This window comes from Trachypithecus francoisi, unplaced genomic scaffold, assembly GCF_009764315.1.
Source record: "Trachypithecus francoisi isolate TF-2019V2 unplaced genomic scaffold, Tfra_2.0 Lachesis_group2, whole genome shotgun sequence".
Classification (NCBI taxonomy): domain Eukaryota; kingdom Metazoa; phylum Chordata; class Mammalia; order Primates; family Cercopithecidae; genus Trachypithecus; species Trachypithecus francoisi.
In genome coordinates, this window is record NW_022681465.1 from 155,298,339 (window position 1) to 155,320,829 (window position 22,491).

The following is a 22,491-nucleotide window of genomic DNA, read 5'->3' on the forward strand; positions in this document are numbered from 1 at the left end:
ATTTCTAGGTTATTTTTTCTGTGATAAGCCTTATAGTTGTAAGAGTACAACAACGTCTTTGCACCCACTTGTGCTTATTCGACTTAAGTCTTACAGAAAATCTAATGGGTCGTAATTTTCAGTGTTTGTTCCTCATCTTGAGGCAGAACCCTAATTAGAATTAGCTCTTGGATCATCAGAAACATGCCTCTAATTATTAGATTAACTGTTATGGAACCTTCTGGCTGAGGGGATGGGACCTGGAATCAGACAGCCTTGGTGCAAACTTTGACCCTACTATATATTTCACTGAATTTGAGTTGGTTATGTCACTTCCCCAAACTTCAGTCTCCACAGCTATAAAATGGGAATGATAATAGTGCCTGCCTCAAAGAGTTGTGAAAATTAATGAGTCTGTCACTTGGAATTGTGTTTGTGGGGGAAGATGGCAGGGAGAAGAAAGGGAAGAATTATGTACCGAGACCAACATAATTTCTGCATGCCCAAAGTGCTTCTTTCTTCAGCTCATCCTCATTTTCTGGCAATTAGAACCTCTTTAAATGGTGAGAATGCAGGATACAACAGGACAGACATGACTATGGCCATGATCTGAATGTGACTCCCAGTTCTACCACTTACTAGCTCCTCGACTTAGACATGCTTTATAACTTCTTCAGGTTCACAGTCTGGAAAAAGGATATGAATTAAAATCCCTGCCTCAGGGAGAGTTCATGTGCTGATTCAATGAGATCACATTTGGGTGTCTAGTACCTGTCCTACAACAAGCAGTCAGAGGCAGCTGGATAAAAGTCACTTGAAATAATAATTTCAGTGGATTTTCTCCAGGATTAAATGAAAAAAGCAATACATGAAGGCAAAGTGCTAACATGGTTATTGACAACAGTAGGTGTTTAATATGTGGCAGCTCTTGGGAATCCTGGTGTTGTTGATGAACATGACAAGCTGAACTGCACTGGTGCCACTTGGACCCTTGCAGTCAACTGTTGGCAGTTTGAGCACTGCAAGCTAGTGGACCCCTTAGGTTCAGCACCTGCAGACAAATGAACCATCTTGACTTTGGTCTACAAATTGGAAACTACTTACACCCAAGTACTCTAATTTGACTTGTCTAGGAGTTTTAAAGTCTGTAATGGTGCCTTATAAGGTTACTCTTCTGGGGTGATATTTTTAATTACATTATCAGTGCAATTTATTGCTGATGCAGTAGATGGGACTGAGGCAACAGGACCTGGTGGAAAATGGAAAAGGTACGTAGTAAATTTCAGGGATGCTTTAACCATTGCAGTGCTTTGTGAACACAAGGCATGTCTAGAATCTGTCTCTGAGCTTAAGGAGAAAAACATGCTGGGAAATTGTATAAAGCATGAGGAGTCACAGTGGAATTGAGTCTGAAACGTACAACCTCATCATACCATGAATTTAATCTCCAGACACATTATGGGGTATAATTCCTGGGAGTCCTTAGAGATGCCGTAATACCACCTAAAATTAACCCTGTTCAAATTCTTGTTTGTGCCTGTGCTCCACATTATAAACCATTATTTTCCATTCATATCTAAGCTCAACTATTCTCACAAACCAGTAATTCTGTATTCCTTTCAGAATGACTCGATTGCACTAAAGTTTCTTTGGAAGGTATCTTTGTTTTCTTCAATGCTCTGAAGTGTGAAGTCTATATAATTTGCTAAATGCATCATGTTTACATATGCATAAGCCAGTTACCTCCAAATCACCATCTCCTGCCTGCGCTATTGGCTGGATGCTTAAAGAAAATGAAGCTTAATTTTCTGTAAGCAGCATTCCATGGTTTTCAAATAAGCTTGTGGAGACACAGATAAACTAAATTACTTAGTGGTAACTATCTAGACAGGAATGAGAAGCCAGTGCAAAACAAGCCAGGTGTGCAATCGTTCTAGCATCCCTCAATCACAATAGGTGAAGAAACATGAAAATGACATTCCAGGGACCTCAGGCTGCTGCCAAGCTAAGCTGAGGTTTGAGGTGTTATCAGGGTGGGATAGCAACAATCTATAAACCCAGAGACCCAATTTTGGCTTATGGAACCTGGTAATTCCTGTTCTCAGGCAAAGGATGTTGGTGTGACATCTGTGGTAGAAGAATTAGGTCATATTTTTCATAAATTAGTCAGCATGGGTGAAGTTAAGAGCACAGATTTGAGTTATTTTGTCCTAGTGTCCAGTGCTCACTTTGGCCTTTATGTGTGTGCTGGTGAGGGAGCTGGAGGCTGGAGTGGGCAAGCCTCCTAACCTGTTTAGGGACCTTGGTATTCTCAGGTGTGTAGTAGAGATCATAGTGTCACCCTCCCAGGGCATCCTGAGGCTTCACTGAGACACTGTGTGTCCTTTTATCTATGCTACATCATAGTGTCCCACACACATGCATTTCTCCCTGCCCCTCTCTTCCCCTCAAGTCCATTTTCTGTTTGGCTGGAAGTTATCCCTCTCCATGGTGGCTCTATCTCTCCATAACATCCTCAAAGGTACATGCCGGCCCTGACCTGTTTGGCATGCTTATTCCTGGTGCTCTTACGGTAACTGGAGCAGCGTTTTCACCTAAGTATTCACATTCTTCCCTTTGCACTTCCTGTAAACACATATTGATGCTGACTTTTGGCCAGGTGGTCTACTGGGAACTCGGGTGAGTATAGATGTGACTACTGCAGAATTCTTACTGTGTCTGACATCAGAGTCTAAAAGAGACAGCAGGTTGTGATACAGCATGGAAAAGTAGAACTGCATGAATAGGGCCCTGGGGACACCCCACAGAGGGGGAAGTAGACTCTTCTTGGATGCATGTTGGGAGAAGATTCCCCAGGTGAACACATATTTGAACGAAACCTTGATTCTCCAGGAAGGAGGATTCTGAAAGAGAGAGGGCCTGTGTCTACCTTGTTAAAATTCCACCAACACAGTGGAGGGAAAGCATTTTCCTTTTACAAATTAGGAGAGGGGAGACCAAGCATCAGGCAAGGGCTGTGTCTTAATCATCTTTGTATCCCCCAGAGTGTCTGACTTAGGGAGTGCTGGGATTGAATTTAGACCTGCCCAAGGTCACAGGGCAGAAGGGAGAACAGTACACAGATTGTGTTGATTAAAAAATCCTGCATTTAGGAATTATTTTCTCCCTTTTGGTTTAAAAGAAAAATGTTAGTATGTAGCATGAGAACAAATGGATTGGTGCAAACTGTCTTGGGTTATAGCTAACAAGTCTCTTACGTTCATTTCACTCAAGCTTTCTCCCACCTCAGGGCTGCTACCCTGCACTGCCTTTGCTCACTCACTTGTATGTATTTATATTCTGTGTATGTTTGAAGAGGCTGATGCACATAGAAACAAATGCAAATACAGATTATCTCTCTCCCTTTTAACAAATATATAGCATAGACTATACACTATTCTGCACTTTAAGTTGACTTCTCTTGGAGATCTTTGCATCTCATACAAGTAGCTTTATAGTTTTCCACTGGTGGATATACTATAATTGATTTAACCATAGACATTTGAATGTTTCCTGCCTTTTGCTATTTCAAATAATGCTGTTATGGAAAGCCTTTACATGCTACTTCTAATGTATTTATATGCATATCTGTAGGTGTTAGTCCCAAAGTGAAATTTTGGGGTCAAAATATCTAGCAAGCTTTCTGAATCACTTTGTCATTTGTTATATTTCTTATAAAAATCAATATAGAGTTAGGCTTCTCTTTGTGACCTGGTCTGAAAATAAAATATTATTCTTTTGAGAGGTGAATTTTAACTCATTTAGATTTATTGAAGTAAAAAGTTATGTTTAGTACTGTCAGCTCTTATTTTTCCATATTTTCCTTTATGTTTTTAAATATTGTGTCATAGGGCATGTGTGTGTATCATTCTTCTGATATTCAGGAATGTTCTCACTTAAAACAGTGTGATAAAATTAATATGATTCTTCTCTCTCTTCCCTTCTCCCCCAGTTTAGCCTCCTCTTCATTTCTCCTGACACTTGATCATAGTTGATATGATCATCCTCTTAGGGTTTAACCTTTGTTCAGTGAAATATGTTCAATCTTATATTACTCAGCTTTTAATTCTGTCATTTGACTCCAACTATTATGTTTAAGGCAATCAGTAAACTTGTACTTTGCATCTTCTTCTTCCCTTCCCCTCTTTGTTGTTGTTGTTTGTATCATTTCTTCATTGTCAGGACATGTAGCATTTGCCTTCTTATCTGTCACTCCAGTCTCCATAGTTGTCTACAGTTCTCTAGTATTTCCTTTGGAAGGGCTCATGAGAACAATAGTTCCTGGTTAACTGTACAGAACTGGTTTTCTGTAGTATTTATGACTGATAGAGAGCACAATTCGATGTAAAATCCTTGGTTCAACTTTCTTTTCTTGGCTGTTTTAAGGATAATGTTCTATTGACTTCCTCCTTTGAATATTGCCGTGCTGAAATCTGAGGGCAGACTTACTCCTTTTTTCTCTCATAAGTTACTTGGATATTTTTTCTGCTACTGTGTTGATATATATGTGTGTGTTTATATATATGTGTGTGTATATATACACATATATGTGTGTGTATATATAAAAAATACTTTATATATATATATACACACACACACACATATATATACACACTTTAAGTTCTGGGATACATGTATGGAACAGGCATACATGTGCCATGGTGGTTTGCTGCACCCATCAACCTGTCATCTACATTAGGTATTTCTCCTAATGCTATCCTTCCCCTTGCCCCCACCCCCTGATAGGGCCCAGTGTGTGATGTTGCCTTCCCTGTCCGCATATGTTCCCACTTTTCAACTCCTACTTATGAGTGAGAACATACGGTGTTTGGTTTTCTGTTCCTGTGTTAGTTTGCTGAGAATGATGGTTTTTAGCTTGATCCATGTCCCTGCAAAGGACATGAACTCATCCTTTTTTTATGGCTGCATAGTATTCCATGGTATATATGTGACACATTTTCTTTTCCAGTCTATCACTGATGGACATTTGGGTTGGTTCCAAGTCTTTGCTATTGTGAATAGTGCCACAATAAACATACATGTGCCTGTGTCTTTATAGTAGAATGATTTATAATCCTTTGGGTATATACTCAGTAATGAGATTGCTGGGTCAAATGGTATTTCTAGTTCTAAATCCTTGAGGAATCACCAAATTATCTTTCACAATGATTGAATTAATTTACACTCCCACCAACAGTGTAAAAGTGTTCCTGTTTCTCCACATCCTCTCCAGCATCTTTTGTTTCCTGACTTTTTAATGAGCACCATTCTAACTGGCATGAGATGGTATCTCATTATGGTTTTGATTTGCATTTCTCTAATGACCAGTGATGATGAGCTTTTCTCATATGTTTTTTGGCCACATAAATGTCTTCCTTTGAAAACTGTCTGTTCATATCCTTTGCTGACTTTTTAATGGTTTTTTTCCTCATAAATTTGTTTATGTTTCTTTTAGATGCTGGATATTAGCCCTTTGTTGGATTGATAGATTGCAAACATTTTCTCCCATTCTGTAGATTTCCTATTCACTCTGATGATAGGTTTTTTTTTTTTTTTTTTTGCTGAGCAGAAGCTCTTTAGTTTAATTAGATCCCCTTTGTCAATTTTGGCTTTTGTTGCAATTGCTTTTGATGTTTTAGTCATGAAGTCTTTGCCCATGCCTATGTCCTGAATGGTATTGCCTAGGTTTTCTTCTAGGGTTTTTATGGCTTTAGGTCTTACATTTAAATCTTTAATTCATTTTGAGTTAATTTTTGTATAAGGTGTAAGAAAAGGGTCCAGCTTTCTGCGTATGGCTAGCCAGTTTTCCCAAAATCATTTATTAAATAGGGAATCCTTTCCCCACTGCTTGTTTTTGGTGGTTCAACATGTGCAAATCAATAAACATAATCCATCACATAAAGAGGACCAGTGATAAAAACCACATGATTATCTCAATACATGCAGAAAAGGCCTTAAATAAAATTCAACAACACTTCATACTAAAAACACTCAATAAACTAGGTATTGATTGAACATATCTCAAAATAATAAGAGCTATTTATGACAAACCCACAGAAAATATCACACTGAATGGGCAAAAGCTGGAAGCATTCCCTTTGGAAACCGGCATAAGATGAGGATGCCCTATCTCACCACTCGTATTCAACACAGTATCGGAAATTCTGCCCAGGCAATTAGGCAAGAGAAAGAAATAAAGGGTATTCAAATAGGAAGAGAGGAAGTCAAATTGTCTGTTTGCAGATGACATGATTGTATATTTAGAAAACCCCATCATCTCATCCCCAAATCTCCTTAAGCTGATAAGTAACTTCAGCAAAGTCACAGGATACAAAATCAATGTGCAAAAATCACAAGCATTCAAATATACAATAATAGAGAGCCAAATCATGAGCAAACTCCCATTCACAATTGCTACAAAGAGAATAAAATACCCAGGAATACAACTTACAAGGGATGTGAAGTATCTCTTCAAGGAGAACTATAAACCACTGCTCAAGGGATTAAGAGAGGACACAAACAAATGGAAGAACATTCCACACTCATGGATAAGAAGAACAAATATCATGAAAATAGCCATACTGCCCAAAGTAATTTATAGATTCAATGCCATCCCCATCAAGCTACCAATGACTTTCTTCATAGAATTAGAAAAAACTACTTTAAATTTCATATGGAACCAAAAAAGAGCCCATATAGCCACGACAATCCTAAGCAAAAAGTACAAAGCTGGGAGCATCATGCTACCTGACTTCAAACTATACTACAAGGTTACGGTAACCAAAACAGCATGTTACTGGTACCAAAACAGACATATAGACCAATGGAACAGAACAGAGGCCTCAGAAATAACCACACACATCTACAACCATCTGATCTTCTACAAACCTGATATTTCTTCACTTTTTTTTTTTATTTTTGAGATGGAGTCTCATTCTGTCACCCAGGCTGGAGTGCAGTGGCGCCATCTTGGCTCACTGCAACCTCCGCCTCCCAGGTTCCCGCCATTCTCCCGCCTCAGCCTCCCGACTAGCTGGGACTACAGGCGCCCGCCACCACGCCCGGCTAATTTTTTGTATTTTTAGTAGAGACGGGGTTTCACTGTGTTAGCCAGGATGGTCTCGATCTCCTGACCTCGTGATCCGCCCACCTTGGCCTCCCAAAGTGCTGGGATTACAGGCGTGAGCCACTGCGCCCAGCCGGTATTTCTTCACTTTTAAAACCCAGTAACTCTATTTAGGTAGATCTTAGTATTGACCGTTCTTGGTCCATTTTCCCTAGCTTATGCTGTGCCTTTTAAACATGTAAATTCAACCCTTATTTCTGGAGTGGTTTAATGAATTGTATTTTAAGTTATGTCCTGTTTCATTGTTGTCTTTTGTTTCTTCAGAGGCTTCAGTTATCCACATATAGGGTTTCCTTTGCCTCTTCTCTCTAGTTGTATGTTACTCTGTAACCTTCTGTAATTCCTTCTTTATTTCCTCTTCATATTGTTCACTCTTCTCATTTCTGGCATCCTTCTCTCTTGTATTTTTCCACAGTGTCTGTTCTCCCTTGTGCTTCTCCACTTTGGCTTCATTTTCCCCTAGGTTCTAAATGCTTCCATTCCATTTCCTCATTGACTCCTTATCTCTCCCCTGAGTTCTTGAATACTGCTTTGTTCTCTTTCTTTACAAAGGTGATTGTTTCATTTTAATCCATGGTTTTACACTTGGCCTACATGCTCATCTTTTCCATCTTTCTGCTAAGTGTTCTGTGGTAAGTTTTGCTATTTTTCTTTCTTTCAAAACCTAGGACATAGATGCAATGCTGCTCTTTTGCAACTTATTTTAAAAATCAACTTGCCAGCCCCTTAAAAAAAAGCTATTATTGGAATAAGTTAGATGTTATTGGCCTGCCTATTCAAAAGGACGCCCTGTGGATGGAAGGGGAAGAACCAGGCTATCTTCATAGATTCACACTCCAAAGGCACTTGCTTCAGGGATTTACCAGTGACAGATGGCCCCCTATAAAAATGGCTCCTCTGTATGGTCCTGTCTTTTCTGTTTCTATGAAACAGATCAGGTCCAGGGTTTCTCTTATCAGCTGTAATCACTCTGTCTCTAATTTTTTTTTTTTTTTGCCAGACCCAAGTTGTACTTTATGGTGAGCCTCTTGCTTACAGGAAAAATAATTTTGTAGACCCTTTCTGAGATCTGCTGCCTCTAGGCCATTTTGCTCTTTTCTTCCTTCCCTTGTTTTACTTTCCTGTGCAGTTTCTGTTTAATCTGTGCACTCCCTTCTTCCAGATCCCTTAGTTCTTGCTGAACAAGATCCCTTAGTTCTTGCTATCACTTCAGAAGGAGCTCTTTGCCTATAGGAAGTCTATTTTTGCTGGGTCATTGTGTTTTTATTGGTCCACCTGAACCTTTTAACTTCCATCTGGGTGGCTTCTGTTGTCCTGGTCAAGCCTGGGGATATATCTCCTGGTTTTACCGAAAATAAAATTTAGGGTTTTCTTCCTGGGTACATTGTTGTTTACATATGACATTCAGGAGGGGAAGAGAGAAATTACTAGCTATGTCATGCTGCGTTGTTAGATACTGGATCTCTAAATAGGCAATTTAGATCAAATACAGCAGTTTTACTAGAAATAGAGATAATAATAATAGCAAACATTTCATCACTGTGCTAGTCACACGATCCTCTCTGAGCCCAGAGGAGGTCGCTTGAGGCTTGAATGCCAGCTACTTTTCATGCTAAGTCACTATACCTAATCATGCCCTCAGGAGAAGGGGAGATGATTGAGAGAGTTGCATGACCTGAAGAGTGAGAAGAGTAGTAAGTCATACACCCAAACAAGCAGGATTTGGAATAGCCTAAAATGCCTTTATGGTTTCAAGAGGTAGTTTGTCTCTAGATCCTCATTTATCTATCTTCCTCCTTCATCAGCTTGTTCACTGGAGGCACTATAATGCAGGTGTCCTGCTGCATCTGGTCTAGGCATCTCCAGGATTATTCTGTTCTGGCCTCAATTCCAAGTGGGAACTTTCAACTCCAGCTCAATGTCCACCATCTTACTGTAGACTCTGGCACCCCTGGAGGTGTTGCTGACCTTTGTTGCAAGAAAGAGTCAATGCTACCACCCTTCCATCAGCACATATCCCGATGGCACCATCCACTCTAAACCAGGGCAATGGTGGAGTAGTGAGGGGGAATTAAGAGGAACTCATGGTTCTCCGCATTCATTTTAAGTCTATGCCTGATCCTTCCCATGTAATCTGTGAATGAAAGTGTACCAATGTTCTCCTCCCACTCCCAAATGAAAGAGCCATTCCCAGGTTCCAGACACCTCCTAAGACTCCTATCACCTTCAGGATCTGATCTCAAATCCCAAGCTTGGTCCTCTACCAATTGTGGCTTTCTGCTCCATTAAATAACAATTTAAGCTGTTTAAGTGTAAAAACATACATGCATATTTTGATACTTTTGGGATTGAAAAATATAGAAACTAAAATTTTTCAATAATACCTAGATTTGGTTTTTGAATTTGAGCAGATCAAACTGGACAGAAATTGCTCATTAGAAATACAGACTTGTATATACCCTAAAAAGACATCTTCTGTCAACAACCTCTTACAGATATAAGTTCATATATCAACCCTGGAACAAGCAGTGCTACCTTTGTCAGAAGTCATCCCTTGAGATGTATGTATGCATGTATATTATGAAATATAGTAGAATAGCTTAAACAGATATGCAGAACATATATACATATTTATACAACTTATGATTTATTTATTTATTTTTGAGATGGAGTCTCATTCTGTCACCCAGGCTGGAGCGCAGTGGCGCCATCTTGGCTCACTGCAACCTCCGCCTCCTGGGTTCAAGTGATTCTCCTGCCTCAGCCTCCTGAGTAGCTGGGATTACAGGCGTGTGCCACCATGCCTGGCTAATTTTTTGTATTTTGAGTAGAGACAAAGATTCACCATGTTGGCCAGGCTAGTCTCGAACTCCTGGCCTCAGGTGATCTACCCTCCTGAGCCTTCTAAAGTGCTGGGACTACAGGCATGGGCCACTGCACCTGGCCTCAGCTTATGATTTTGTATACGTTGATGATTTAGAAATGGGATATTTGATTTGAGCAGAGCATTAAAAATAAATCACTTTCTTCAAAGTGGGCTCCTCATTATTTCTAAGGCCTGCCTAGAATGTCTTCTTCCTTTCTAAGTCCTCCCTGCATATGAGCCTCAGCTCAATTCTTGCCTTCTCCAGGAAGCCTTCACTGACTGCTATTGGCCAGTTGAGCTTATACATTAACAAAAGGCAAAATGACTCTCAGACACTCAGTCTGGCTCTCCACAGTGGGATGGCCCATGAAGGAATTAGGCATCATCACCTAGCCCCTTTCCCAGGACTCTGTTCTTCCCCTCCCCCCAACGGCTCTCTCAGTAGTCCAGGTTGAGCCTGTTTTACACCCCCATCTCAGAGCATTTGCCATTGCTGATTTTAGGTGAGAACAGCAGTTGTCATTTCTGCAGCTTAGTCTTTATTAGTTGAGGGCCTAAAAAGTCTGGTTGGCCATGAAATCCTTCAGTAAAACTGCTGGTATGATGTTGCTAATTGATTTCAGGTCTCCCATGTAGGAAAATGCTGACCCACTGGCTAGGGAACACAATTAAAGCCAGACTTGGCATTTTAAACCAATATTTTACATATTCAATAATTTTTTTTTTTTGCCCCAGAGCGTGAAAATGGCTGTGGATTTTATCAGAAGCTTTAAAAGCTTATTTCATCTAGCTAACTTCCCTGATCTAGATTATTCATGGAGAAAAAAAATAAGCGTTATTCCACTCATGCACATTTACAGATGTTATACAAGTTCTAAATGTGTTTTTTTCCAGATGAAAGATTATCATTAGAATCAAGGGAAACATTAAAGTCTCTTCAAATCAGCTTACCTAGAATAGTCTTAATGGATTTAATAGGGAAATTTATCCATCTTTGCTTGTCGACTGTACCATTAATTAGTATAACTCATCTTTTTCCAAGTTTAATGTCAGTATTTTAAACTCTTCCAAAGATTGCTTTTTAAAGACTTTATTAGCACGTTCCTGAATAATGACACCTAATTCCTTTGCTCATGCCTGTTTTTACATAAAATGATGCATTCTCTAAGGATAAGAGAACACGCATATATATTGATGTTTTAGGCAGTGAAAAGTAAAAGGTGGAATTACATATAACGCAATTTAATTTGAGCAGGCATAACCTGGCTCAAAGATCTCTGTTAGATGATCTCCAATTAGAAAGGCAATTCACCTGGTATATGTTTTTTAAATCCCTTCAGTAAGCTCCTATTGTGTTTTCTATTACAAAACTGCTTATGGCAAGGAGCCTATTATCTATCAGCCTCTCAAGGGTAAGTGTTCCCAGCCTCTGATGCTCCTTGGAAGAGACTAAATAGTGGCTGCCTGTCAGTATTTGAAAGCAAAATGCTCACCACAACCATTATTCCCATTTTACAGATGAGAAAGCAGGGGATCAGAGAAGAGCAGGAGCTTGCGTGAAGAGCAGTAACTTATACACTGCGGGTTGTGAGAGCTGGAAGTCTGAGGGAGTGTCGGTCCCAACCTTGCACTCAAGTGCGTGATCTGTATCTTGTGGAGGAGGTGCTCAGCATGCCTAGTGGAAGAGCAGACACAGATGCCTTTGGGGGAAATGGGGTTGTCACAGATGAGCAGATGAGTGAACCTAGCTAGTTGAGAGAGCTGGGCTTGAATACCAGTTTTGCCGTTTACCATCCATAGGACCTGGGAGATACCATCCACCTTCTCTGAAAAGCAGTAGAAAAGATTCCTATCTTGCTGGATGGCTTCATGTGGTGGTTTCCTGTGAAAACATCACATGCATGATCTTGATTCCCATACTTTTCTATTTGTAGGATCACCATGCTGCTCTGGGTCCACAAACACAAATCAGATCATAGCCAACAGCTACTGAGTATGGCCTGGCGCTACCACATGGCAAGCCTGGTGCTGAGCACTTAAGTGCATTCTATTATAGTTTCATTCTCCCGGTGATCCTAATACTAGTTCTGTTATCACCTTCATTCTAGAGATGAGGAAACTGAAGATTAAAAAGTAACATGTCCATAGTCTCAGTGAGGATGGCACCACTGGGATCTGCATTCAGCCCTGTCTGACTCCAGAGTCTACTTTTTGTTTTAATCTTTTATTTATTTTTTGAGATGGAGTTTCACTTTGTCTTCTAGGCTAGAGTGCAGTGGCATGATCTTGGCTCACTGTAACCTCAGCCTTCACAATAGCTGGGATTACAGGCGCCTGCCACCACGCCCAGATAATTTTTGTAGTTTTAGTAGAGACAGGGTTTCACCATGTTGGCCAGGCTGGTCTCAAACTCCTGACCTCAAGTGATTCGGCCTCCCAAAGTGCTGGGATTACAGGCATGAGCCACCATACTTTTAAGCTTTTAAGGCAGAATGACTGTGTGAAGCAGAATCAACCTTCACCTGTTTGCATTCAAGTTTATTGGGGCCCATGTTCCTAAGGGAATTGTAGACTCACTCTTTCTCCACATGCATGCTCCCATGGCATGCAGCATCTTCTCCTTGGTGTTCCTACACATTTTTCCAGCACTGGGGCACCTTCTCTTTGCTTAGATATTGAATGACAGGAGGGACCTGGTCCCTGTCAGTGAGGAGGAGCCTACCGTCCTGTACTGGGAGACAGACACTTGCTGCTGAAGGCTTCCAGCAGCCTGAGAACAACATGATGCAAGGAAAAGACCCAACCCAGGCAAGGCAGTTTAGGAAGGCACCCTTGTGTTTGCTTGAACTCAGACTCTGGAAAGTGTTATTTCATCTCAACTCATCTCTGCTCTAAGGAAGGCTCAGCTGGACCTTCTACAGGAGCTACTAATTGCAAACACTCTGAGCACATTGATCCAGGGCTGCTCTGATTAAGTAATTATTCACAACAGCACCTAGGAGGGCTGAAGGAGATTAGTTTGAAAGAATCAGCATCAGGTCTGTATTTCTGAGAGGCCTCCCAGCCTTCTCCCAAAGAGAACCTGAGTCTCGCCCAACTCCTTAATCACCTTTGGAGGCACTAAAGTTTAAATTAAATTCTGATTGTCTTCATATTCACTTCTGCTAAAGCCCTGAGATTGCATTGGTGAGGTTTGCCTGAGAGAGGGGGGCTGGTCCTGTGACAGAAGGGGAGGAGTGGGGTAGGGTTATTTTTATCCTTTGGTTCCTTAGCGGAAAGATTTCATGCATTACAAGAATATACCAGTAACTGGTTCTCCAACAGAGGTTTACAGATATTCTCTGATGCCTGTGTGTCAGATTTGCCATTTTCGGACATCCCCAATTGGGTGTTCAAATGTGGCTTCAGTTAGGATTTCTAACAGAGACATGCTCACTCACACTTGCTCGCCACTTCTTACTCTATTAGATACTAACACTATAGCTTTGAATAAAGGATTTCTCTCCTGTCTCCCTTTCCATTTTTTATCTCATCTCCCAAACGTTTTTTATCCCACTGATTGTTTCCTTGTCTTCCCCTTTTTTGTCAAATCCTCAGAAAGGGCTTTTTAGACTGTCATTCAGCCCCTGAAGTCATCAGTGAGCTGAGACCAGCATGGAACGCCAGTTATAGCCTTTGGGAGCATTTTTCAAAGACGCTTGGATTTCCTAGCTCCTATCTCTCCACTTTCAAATACCTATTTTCAATACCTATTTTGAAATACCTCTCCACTTTCAATACCTATTTTGAAACTTCCTCACTAGCTCTTCACTAGCCCCTGGCTTTGTCTGAGGGAAGACACAGGGGCCAGGGAGAAGGGGACAATGGGGTCCCAGGGTACAGGCAGAGCCAGACCACTGGCACTCATCCAGGTAAAAAGCAATCCCTCTTTCCTCCAAAGACTACTGTCTGGGGAGTCTAACTGCCACATAAGCAAATACTAATAACTTAGAGCTCCCCTTCCCCCTTACAACTCCACCAAGTAACCCTGTAGCAGCTTCTGTGTGCTACAGTATTGGCAACAGTGCCTCCTTCTCCCTCTCATCAGCTGCGTTCCTCATGCTGCACTCCAAGGTTTGTTTTAACACTGTCTGCATTCAAATCCAGTCTAGCTTAAAGCCCTTTAAAGCTCCATGCCTTGGGTGGAGGGGGCAAAGGTGGCCAGGTGGAGAGCGATCACATTTTCTTCCCAGGGCTATGTGCTTTCCATGGAGACTGAATGTGCCTTATTTACACTTGCTTATTGCGTTTTGTTCATATTTTCCAAACAGACAGGAAAAGTCCACCGGGAGAGCACCAAATTACCTGGGCCCTTCTCTGCCTGAGTGCTGTGCTTTCCTGGGGGAGGGAGCTGTCTTTTTCCACATTTTGGAGTAATGTGCAATGGCATTATACTTTTCTCTAATGAAGCCCCAGTGGCCACATGTGACACAGGCAGCAGGCTGTTTGCAGTTCTTCCAAAAGACCATTGTTCTCACACCAAAGCTGACAAAGGCGAGAGCCTACTTGCTTTCCCTCTGTCCTATATTGCTCAGCTAGCTACCTCACCTGCATCACTGGCAGAGCTTCCTACACAAGGCAAGGCCTGACAGTTTGACTTTTTTCAACCCAGAATATGGATGAAATATATGAATTGTTAGGTTAGTATTCGCTGCCCACAAGACCAACATACCCAGGAAGTGAGTCCTGCATATGGGGATGGCCCAGCAAGATGACAGCCCGATTCAAATCCTGTCTCTTCCACTTAATAGCTGTTCAATGCTGGGAGTCTGTGATCTATTGTTCATTCATTTAAAATATACTTATGGTGATAAATATATTTTCGAACAACTATTACATACCACCTTAGAGCAAGTGCTAAGAATACAGGTGTGGGGAAGTCAGACCAATCTCCCAATCCTGGAACTTATCCACAGCAGACAGATATTGCAACCTGTATTTCTTGGACTTCTACTGACCCACGTGTAAAATAAGGAGAGATGTTATTCTTTATATCACAAGCATCTCCTTGGGCTTAAAAAAAGCATAACCATAAAATTCTAACATATTATGCAGACAGTTGGGATATGAGAAGGGGAATATAAATTTATTGAGTTCCTGCTATATGCCAGTAGCTGTGAGCTATATTTTACTAATATTGTCTCATCGTATTCCATGTAGTATGCTATGAGCTAAGTTTTATTATACCATTTTGCAGGTGGAAAAATTGAAGTTTACAAAAGACAGTAAAAGGGTGATTGTGTTCAGTCAATAGGTGTGTATTGAGAACTTTCTTCATGCCAGGAACTGACTGTGTTAGATGCTGGGTCCTCAGTGCTGGGCAGAGTCAGGGCATGTTTTATGTTGTTATGATCTAGGGGAGAAATGGGCACTGAACAAGATGGGTGTTATGAGAAACAAGGCATTGGGAGCACAGAAGAGGGAAATCTCAAGTTTGAGGAGTAGGGAAGTCCTCTAAGAAAATGTCACTCTAAAGCCGAGATCTGATGGAGGAATTGGCATTACAAAGGCAGTAGGAAGAGGTGTTTGTTTCCCAGTGGAAGAGTATGTCGGAGGGGCAGTAAGGCCAGAGCATGAAGGTTGAGGAGGAACAGATACAGAAGAGAGAATCAGTTTTTCAGTGAGTGTGTCCTGCAGGCCATTTAGCTCACATTATGGAGTTTGGACTTAACCTACAAAATGACTGGAGCCTCTGAAGTGTCTCAAGCAGGAGGGTGACTTGATCAAATGTCCGTTTTAGAAAGATCACTTTGGCTGCTGGATGGAGAAGGGAACATGGCGGGGAGGGGGCAAGATGGGAGACCGATTAGGAGCCTGTTCCAGTTATCCTGGTGGGAGGTAGTGGTGGCATTGGAGACTAGAATAGAGGCAGTGGAGATAAGGAGTGAACTTTTTCACTGTGAACCAGGACAATTCCCAAGTGTTTGCCCTGAGAATATGAGTATCTGCTGGTACCATTTTCTGACAATGGGAAGCAGATATGAGGCCAGGGAGTGGATCCCAGAGACGTGGCTCACACACCCGCCCTGTTGGAGCAGATGGAGATTGTGTAAAAATGATACGTCACAACCTGTAGAAACAGGAGGGCAAGTGGGGAAACATCATTGAGAAGTAGTGTGTCCGGAGTTGGTTCCTTCCAATGGGTTCGTGGTCTCGCTGACTTCAAGAATGAAGCCATGGACCTTTGTGGTGAGTGTTACAGCTCTTAAAGATAGCATGGACCCAAAGAGTGAGCAGTAGCAAGGTTTATTGTTAAGAGCAAAAGAACAAAGCTTCCACAGTGTGGAAGGGGAACTGAATGGGTTGCTGCTGCTGGCTGGGGTGGCCAGCTTTTATTCCCTTATTTGTCCCCTCCCATGTTCTGTTTCTGTCCCATCAGAGTGTCCTTTTTTCAATCCTCCCTGCAATAGGCTACTTTTAGGATCCTGCCAATTGGTGCATTTTACAATCCCCTTGCTAGCTACAGAGTGCTGATTGGTGCATTTTATAATCCTCTTGCTATCTACAGAGCACTGATTGGTGCATTTTACAATCCCCTTGCTAGCTACAGAGCACTGATTGGTGCATTTTACAATCCTCTTGTAAGACAGAAAAATTCTCCAAGTCCCCACTCGACTCAGGAAGTCTAGCTGGCTTCACCTCTCAGTAGGATGCTGAGGAGAGAACTGGGAGCACAAGAGCAATGAAAAGCAAGCTGAAACCAGGATGGAGGGTGGAGGGAATGTAATTGAAAAATGGGAGAATTAGAGGGCTAGCTGGTATGTGTCCACCCAGGAGGGTAAGGAGAGCACAAGAAAGCAGGTCTTGGTCTTTGTGATTAATCCAAATCCTCTCCCAAGAAAGCATTGTCTTTTCCTCTGAAGAGTCTGATACTGGTAACCCGAGTGCCCTGCTCCTCTCGCCAGGACCCCTCTCTAGAAATTGCCGGGATTGCCACAGGGTAGAATGCCAGAATGGCACCAGAATAGCAGGGGGATATATGACTATATTTTTCACCCCACAAACATTACTTTTCCCTCGGAATGTACTAAATGTGTGGGATGTGTCCTCCGGGTCCCCACTTCTGACAGCTTCAGTCCCCCGTTCACACCTTTATTGGGGGTGGTGATGAGCACCTTAAAAGGCGGGCACTTTTCTCCCATCACCGGCCTGTGTGTTGTGACTGGAATACCAAATCTGAACAAATAGCCCTCTGCAGGCTGTTGCCTTTGATTATTTCCTTCTTTGGGATGTATCAAGCTCCAGGCAATCTGTGCCTGACTTTCTTCTCATAAGGACCATTTGGTTGAAGACGCTGTGAGTGAACAGGGCCCAGTAATTGAGAGCCTCCTCTCTCCATTTCGGGTTTCTGATCTCTCTCGACCCACGCCAGTGGCTCCCTGCTAGTGAACTTGTCCCTGAGTGACAGATTCATTCTTTCAGGATTCCAGTGCCTGATCCCATCAGACATCCAAGGCTTGTGTACTTTGGGGAGCCTATGGAAAATCCAGCAGTCTTTTAAGGATACAGATTACCTGCACATCTGTCAGGATTTAGTTAAACACAACTGACTAATTTATCTTGGAGCATGAGATTTCCTCTGCACGTTGACTTAGCAATTTTCTCTGTTCAGAGAACATTTAGAATAGATGGTGTGCATGGCAATAGAGAAAAAATAGAGGCTATTAATTTCCCATTTTCAAATGTTAAATTGACTATGGAGTGCACAACCTATTTCCCTTAGAAAAACGGGCCACATCCTCTCCTGCTTAGAGCAGGACAGTGTCAGAAAAGTGAACATCTAGGTTCACAAGGTTCTGAGTTGGGGCCAATAAGCGTGTCGGGAGGGCCTGCTCCTGAGGCTCTGTCTTGGCATCTGGGCTAAGCCAGGATTCTCCACCTTCATAACAACTAAACAACTACCTTCCCTACTATTTGGGAGCATGACTTAGCAAGAGATGCTGGTTCCTGGTTTGTGGGGGCTTATCTTCTTTCTTAGCTCATCTTAAACAGCTGAAGGGAAGAAGTATGGGAACAAACTTGGATGGCAGAATATCATGATGATGCTCCAGAAAGTTAGCCCAAAATGATCGCTAACCTGATTCAGTGCTGCCCAGCACGACACCCTGCTGTGGTGGTAAGATTCTGCATCTGTGCTGTCCAGTGTGGGGGTCACTAGCTGTGTGGTGCTGTTGAATGCAGTGGTGCAACTGAGGAACTATCTATTAGATTTTTTAAAATTTTTATTTTTGAGACTGAGTTTCTGCTCTTGTTGCCTAGGCTGGAGTGCAGAGGCACAATCTCAGCTCACCACAACCTCTGCCTCCCAGGTTCAAGCGAGTCTCCTGCCTCAGCCTCCCAAGTAGCTGGGATCACAGGCATGCACCACCATGACTGGCTAATTTTGTATTTTGAGCAGAGTCAGGGTTTTACCATGTTGGCCAGGCTGGTCTAGACCTCCTGACCTCAGGTGATCCACTGCCTCCCAAAGTGCTGGGATTGCAGGCGTGAGCCACCACACCTGGCCTAAATTTTAATTAATGTAAATAGCCATATATGGCTAATGGCAGCTTACTAGATAACACAAGCACCTATTTTTACTTATTTCCTATGTGGCTAAAGCCAGTTGTGTGTAGGTGGATTTGTTGTTGGTTTTCTGAATGCTGTGATGCTAGCCCTAATGTTAACTATAAATCTTTAGTTTAAAAATAGCGATAGCAATAATAATCAAAATCATAGGTGGCACATACTGAGTAATTACCATATATCATGTACTTTGCTAAGAACTTTATATACATTGTCTGATTTATAGTTATATAACCATATTGTCCCAAGTTTTACAGATAAGGAAGCCGAGGTGCTGGAGGCTCACTGACTTGTCTGAGGTCACCCAGCCAGTGAGTGGCAAAGCTGGGATTCATTCCAGCCAGCGTGACTCCTGAGAAGTTATTCTTTGCTGCCTGTCGAGACATTTCTCAGTGCTGTTTCCTGGCTGGTGTTTTAAAATACAGCCAAACCCTGGTTATTAAAAGCAAGGCAGTGTTTTAAGGCCATTAAAAACTGGGGTATAAACACCAGACACTCAATCATTCCATGCTTTGCAGAGTCTGGATCCTACCTGGACAGAAGACAGTGTCGTAAATGAGAGTCCTCAGGTTGCAGAGACCCAGTCAGGGCCTGGTCACCCTTCTTTTAATATGGAGGGTGGAGAAAGACCTTTTCTGCCTGAGCTCTGGGAAGCTGGGTTCTCCATCAAGCCCTAGGGTGAGAAATGGGCTTACCTGATAAGCACATGTGGATGATAAAAATGAGGACAGGATCTGCATGGTATTATTTTCTTCTGGAGAAGTTTCACCTTGTCCTTTGCAAGGCAGGCCGATGGGGGTTGATCACCTTAATTCAGTCAGGGCCTGCATTGATTGAAGGCCAGCTTGGAGTTTTGGTGAGACTGTCTACTCCTTTTTCATCACTGTCCCTATGGCTTCCAGTGAAGACCCCAGGGATTCCCCCAGGCTCCCTCTGCACTGGTAGGTTCTGAGCCCTAATCTGTGTCTCTTCAGCACCATGAGATATTCAGAACTTGACTGTGCCTTGTAACAGCATTTGTGCTTAACTGCTTAGCAGCCTGCTCATGTCGCTTTAGAATTTGGGAGAAGTGACAGATGTGGGGTTCTGTTCTTTGTCCCTTTTTGCTCATTGGAATTTTGGCTCCTCAGATCTTTAATTTGTTTCTCCAGAGGCTAAAGGCCCCAAACGTATTGCTGGGTTCTCTGGGTCTTGGTAGCAGCCTACTGCCTGGACCCTTTGCAGGTTTTCTCAGTACCAAGAATTAGTGTATGCCCTGTGGGAAGAAGGAGGGGCTAGGGAAAGTCAACTCCTTTCTCTGCACCATTTTTAATCCTTTGGGATTTCTTTCCTCAAGTTTTAGCACTCTAGAAGACCTTCAAATAGCTTGCACCTACCTACTCACCTGCCCACCCATCATCTGTCTGGATTTTCTTGTTCTCAGGAGTGTCTGCCCCAGTGATTCTGTCTTACCCTAAGAAATGAGCTAAATAGTTATAGATGGGCTGAAAGGACTCTTTCATGGAGAAGGCATCTATTTGTTTATAGTGGAAAGTCAAGAATGAGACCACTGGAAGGCTAGCAAAATAGGCCCAAAACCAAACCTTGGGCTAAAACAAAATTGGGAGTCTGCTATTAATGGGATCTTTCAGTGTCCTAAGCAGCCTCTCTCTAAGAGCATTAGCTGTGCCTAGGTGTTAATCTCTTGGCATGAGTTTAGTGGAAAACGTAATCTACTCTGGCAAAACTGCAAGAGCAAGCTTTATGCGGTTAGCAAAAGTGATCTGTGATCGTCTTTGGAGGATGCTGCACAATTATGAGACCACCGCAGCTTGCTTTCACAGCACAGAGGCCATCTAAATTCAAGTTCTGAACAATGGCTGCTTGTCCTGGGGGTCTAGGCTCTCTTTTTGTCCCACTCTTTGTGCTAACAGCATCTTTGGGGTGTTTTCCACGTGACGTAACAGTTATATCATGGTTGGATAGACAAATTTGCTTTGAATATGGTTTGCCAGCAGCCCTACACACAGAGGGCAGAAAGCCCCCAGACCCATTGTCTGTTCTGTTTGCTTTTCTCTAGCCTGCACAGACAAGGAGTTGCGGAACCTTGCCTCCCGGCTGAAGGACTGGTTTGGAGCTCTTCACGAGGACGCGAACAGAGTCATCAAGCCCACCAGCTCCAACACAGCCCAAGGCAGTAAGGCCATTTTACTTTTGCTCATTTATTTCATTTTAAATATCATGTTTCCTCAATTTATTAGACAATGATTTAGGGTTAGCAATATCATTTGGGGGGTGAAAAACACCCACTACCTTAAATATATACTTTGACTTTATGTCTCAATCTCAAAAAAGTTGGATGAAAAAATGTTTAGTATAGGCATTTTGAAAAAACTATATGATCTCACCATTTTAATGACCATAAGCATGCTGTGGTACCTACTTTGAGGTTTTCTTCGGTGTCATATATGAAACTGTGTGTGTGTTTATAATTACAAAGTTTGGATCATACTTTCCAGACTGTTTTATGATCGTTTACCATGTAGAAATGTGACCATCTTTTCATGTTGTGAATTGTATTCTACTGATAGCTACACAGAATCCCAGTTTATGGAGATAAAAATTTACTTAATTTGATCTTTATTTTGGGACACTGAGGTTGTTGCCAGTGTTAGGCTAATAGAAGTAACACTGTAGCAGACATATTTGGTGCTACGTCTTTGTGTACAATAGTCAGACTGCACATTGTCTTCCACAGAAACTCCCAGATAGGTATCCCCTCTCCCCATCCATAACATGCAAATTGCTCAAGGAGCCTCCCCCCAGCATCAGGTGATGAGTTGGCAGAGACCATACTCAGCTTTGTCATAAGTTGCAGAGAACACTGAGAGTGGGTCCTCACATTTGCACGTCGATGGAGTCTCTTTGATGCCTTTAATTCAAAGGCAGTTAGGGATAGGCTGCTCCACACTGTGGCCAGTGAGCACAGAATAGATTACTAAACACAATTATTTGATATATGTAGTTTGGCCGCAGCCTTTTCTATTTAGCCATTCTGATATTATTTGGTTAAAATATAAAAACACATCATTTAAAACAGCATTTCACCTGATCTCATGCTTGTTTGGAATTTCTGAAAGTAATGCTCCTGGATTGAATGTAGTAAGTAAGAAGTTAGAGTAGCAACTGTTGAGATTCTGAGTTTGACTAGCATCTGTTTTTCAGCCAAAACAAAAATGATCTCCTTAATTTTTAATTATTTTTGGCTGCTCATAGAGATATCAGTGGAGAACATCAATCCAGGGGACAATTATTTTAATAGTTGAGATATTTTACCTTAAGGAAAAAATAGCATTTAAGTGTCCCCAAAGTGGTTCTTGGTGGTTGGGTCTGTTGGAAAAGCAAAATAAGACTTTTTTTCCCCTGGATCCACTAGGGGTTTTCTGAACAACCTTTCAACAAAGAGCAGATTGATGTGAGGAGAACAGCTGCTTGCAGCCTCCAGTCTCTGGAGATTTCTCCAAAAGACCTGCCCTTTTCCCAGAAGCAAATTGAGTCCCCTAAGAGGCTTTTAGGTTTGATATCCTGAAGCAACTGGAGTGAAGGGAATGTTAAAGAATGATGCTTGGTTAGCTCAGAAGGCCAGAGGAGTGAGCTGCATTTGAGTCTAGGAGTTCTGAAGGGGAAACCCTGGAACCCTGCTTGGTCCTGCACTCTTGGGGCCAACAAGAAGGGCTGCTGTCCTTTCCCCTGCATGACAGGCAACCACAGATGTCAAGATGCAGGCACCCATTTTCTAGTAGTGGTGGGGTGGGCTGGGCTTGACTTTTTGACTACTGCCCAACCAGACTGGCACTTCTTTTTGCTGACCAGTCAGCAGTAAACTCCTCTTGCCTTA

At 42.2% G+C, this 22,491-nt stretch overlaps 1 protein-coding gene across 2 annotated transcripts in view; it reads left to right on the forward strand.

Annotated features, from left to right (window-relative positions):
* Positions 1–22,491, forward strand: part of SPOCK1 (SPARC (osteonectin), cwcv and kazal like domains proteoglycan 1) — a 540,425-nt gene that overhangs the window by 502,559 nt on the left and 15,375 nt on the right. For both annotated transcript variants that reach the window (XM_033181134.1, XM_033181135.1), the window contains one exon: positions 20,674–20,790. In XM_033181134.1, coding sequence (XP_033037025.1) covers positions 20,674–20,790 — 117 coding nt within the window. The remainder of the gene's footprint in view (positions 1–20,673; positions 20,791–22,491) is intronic.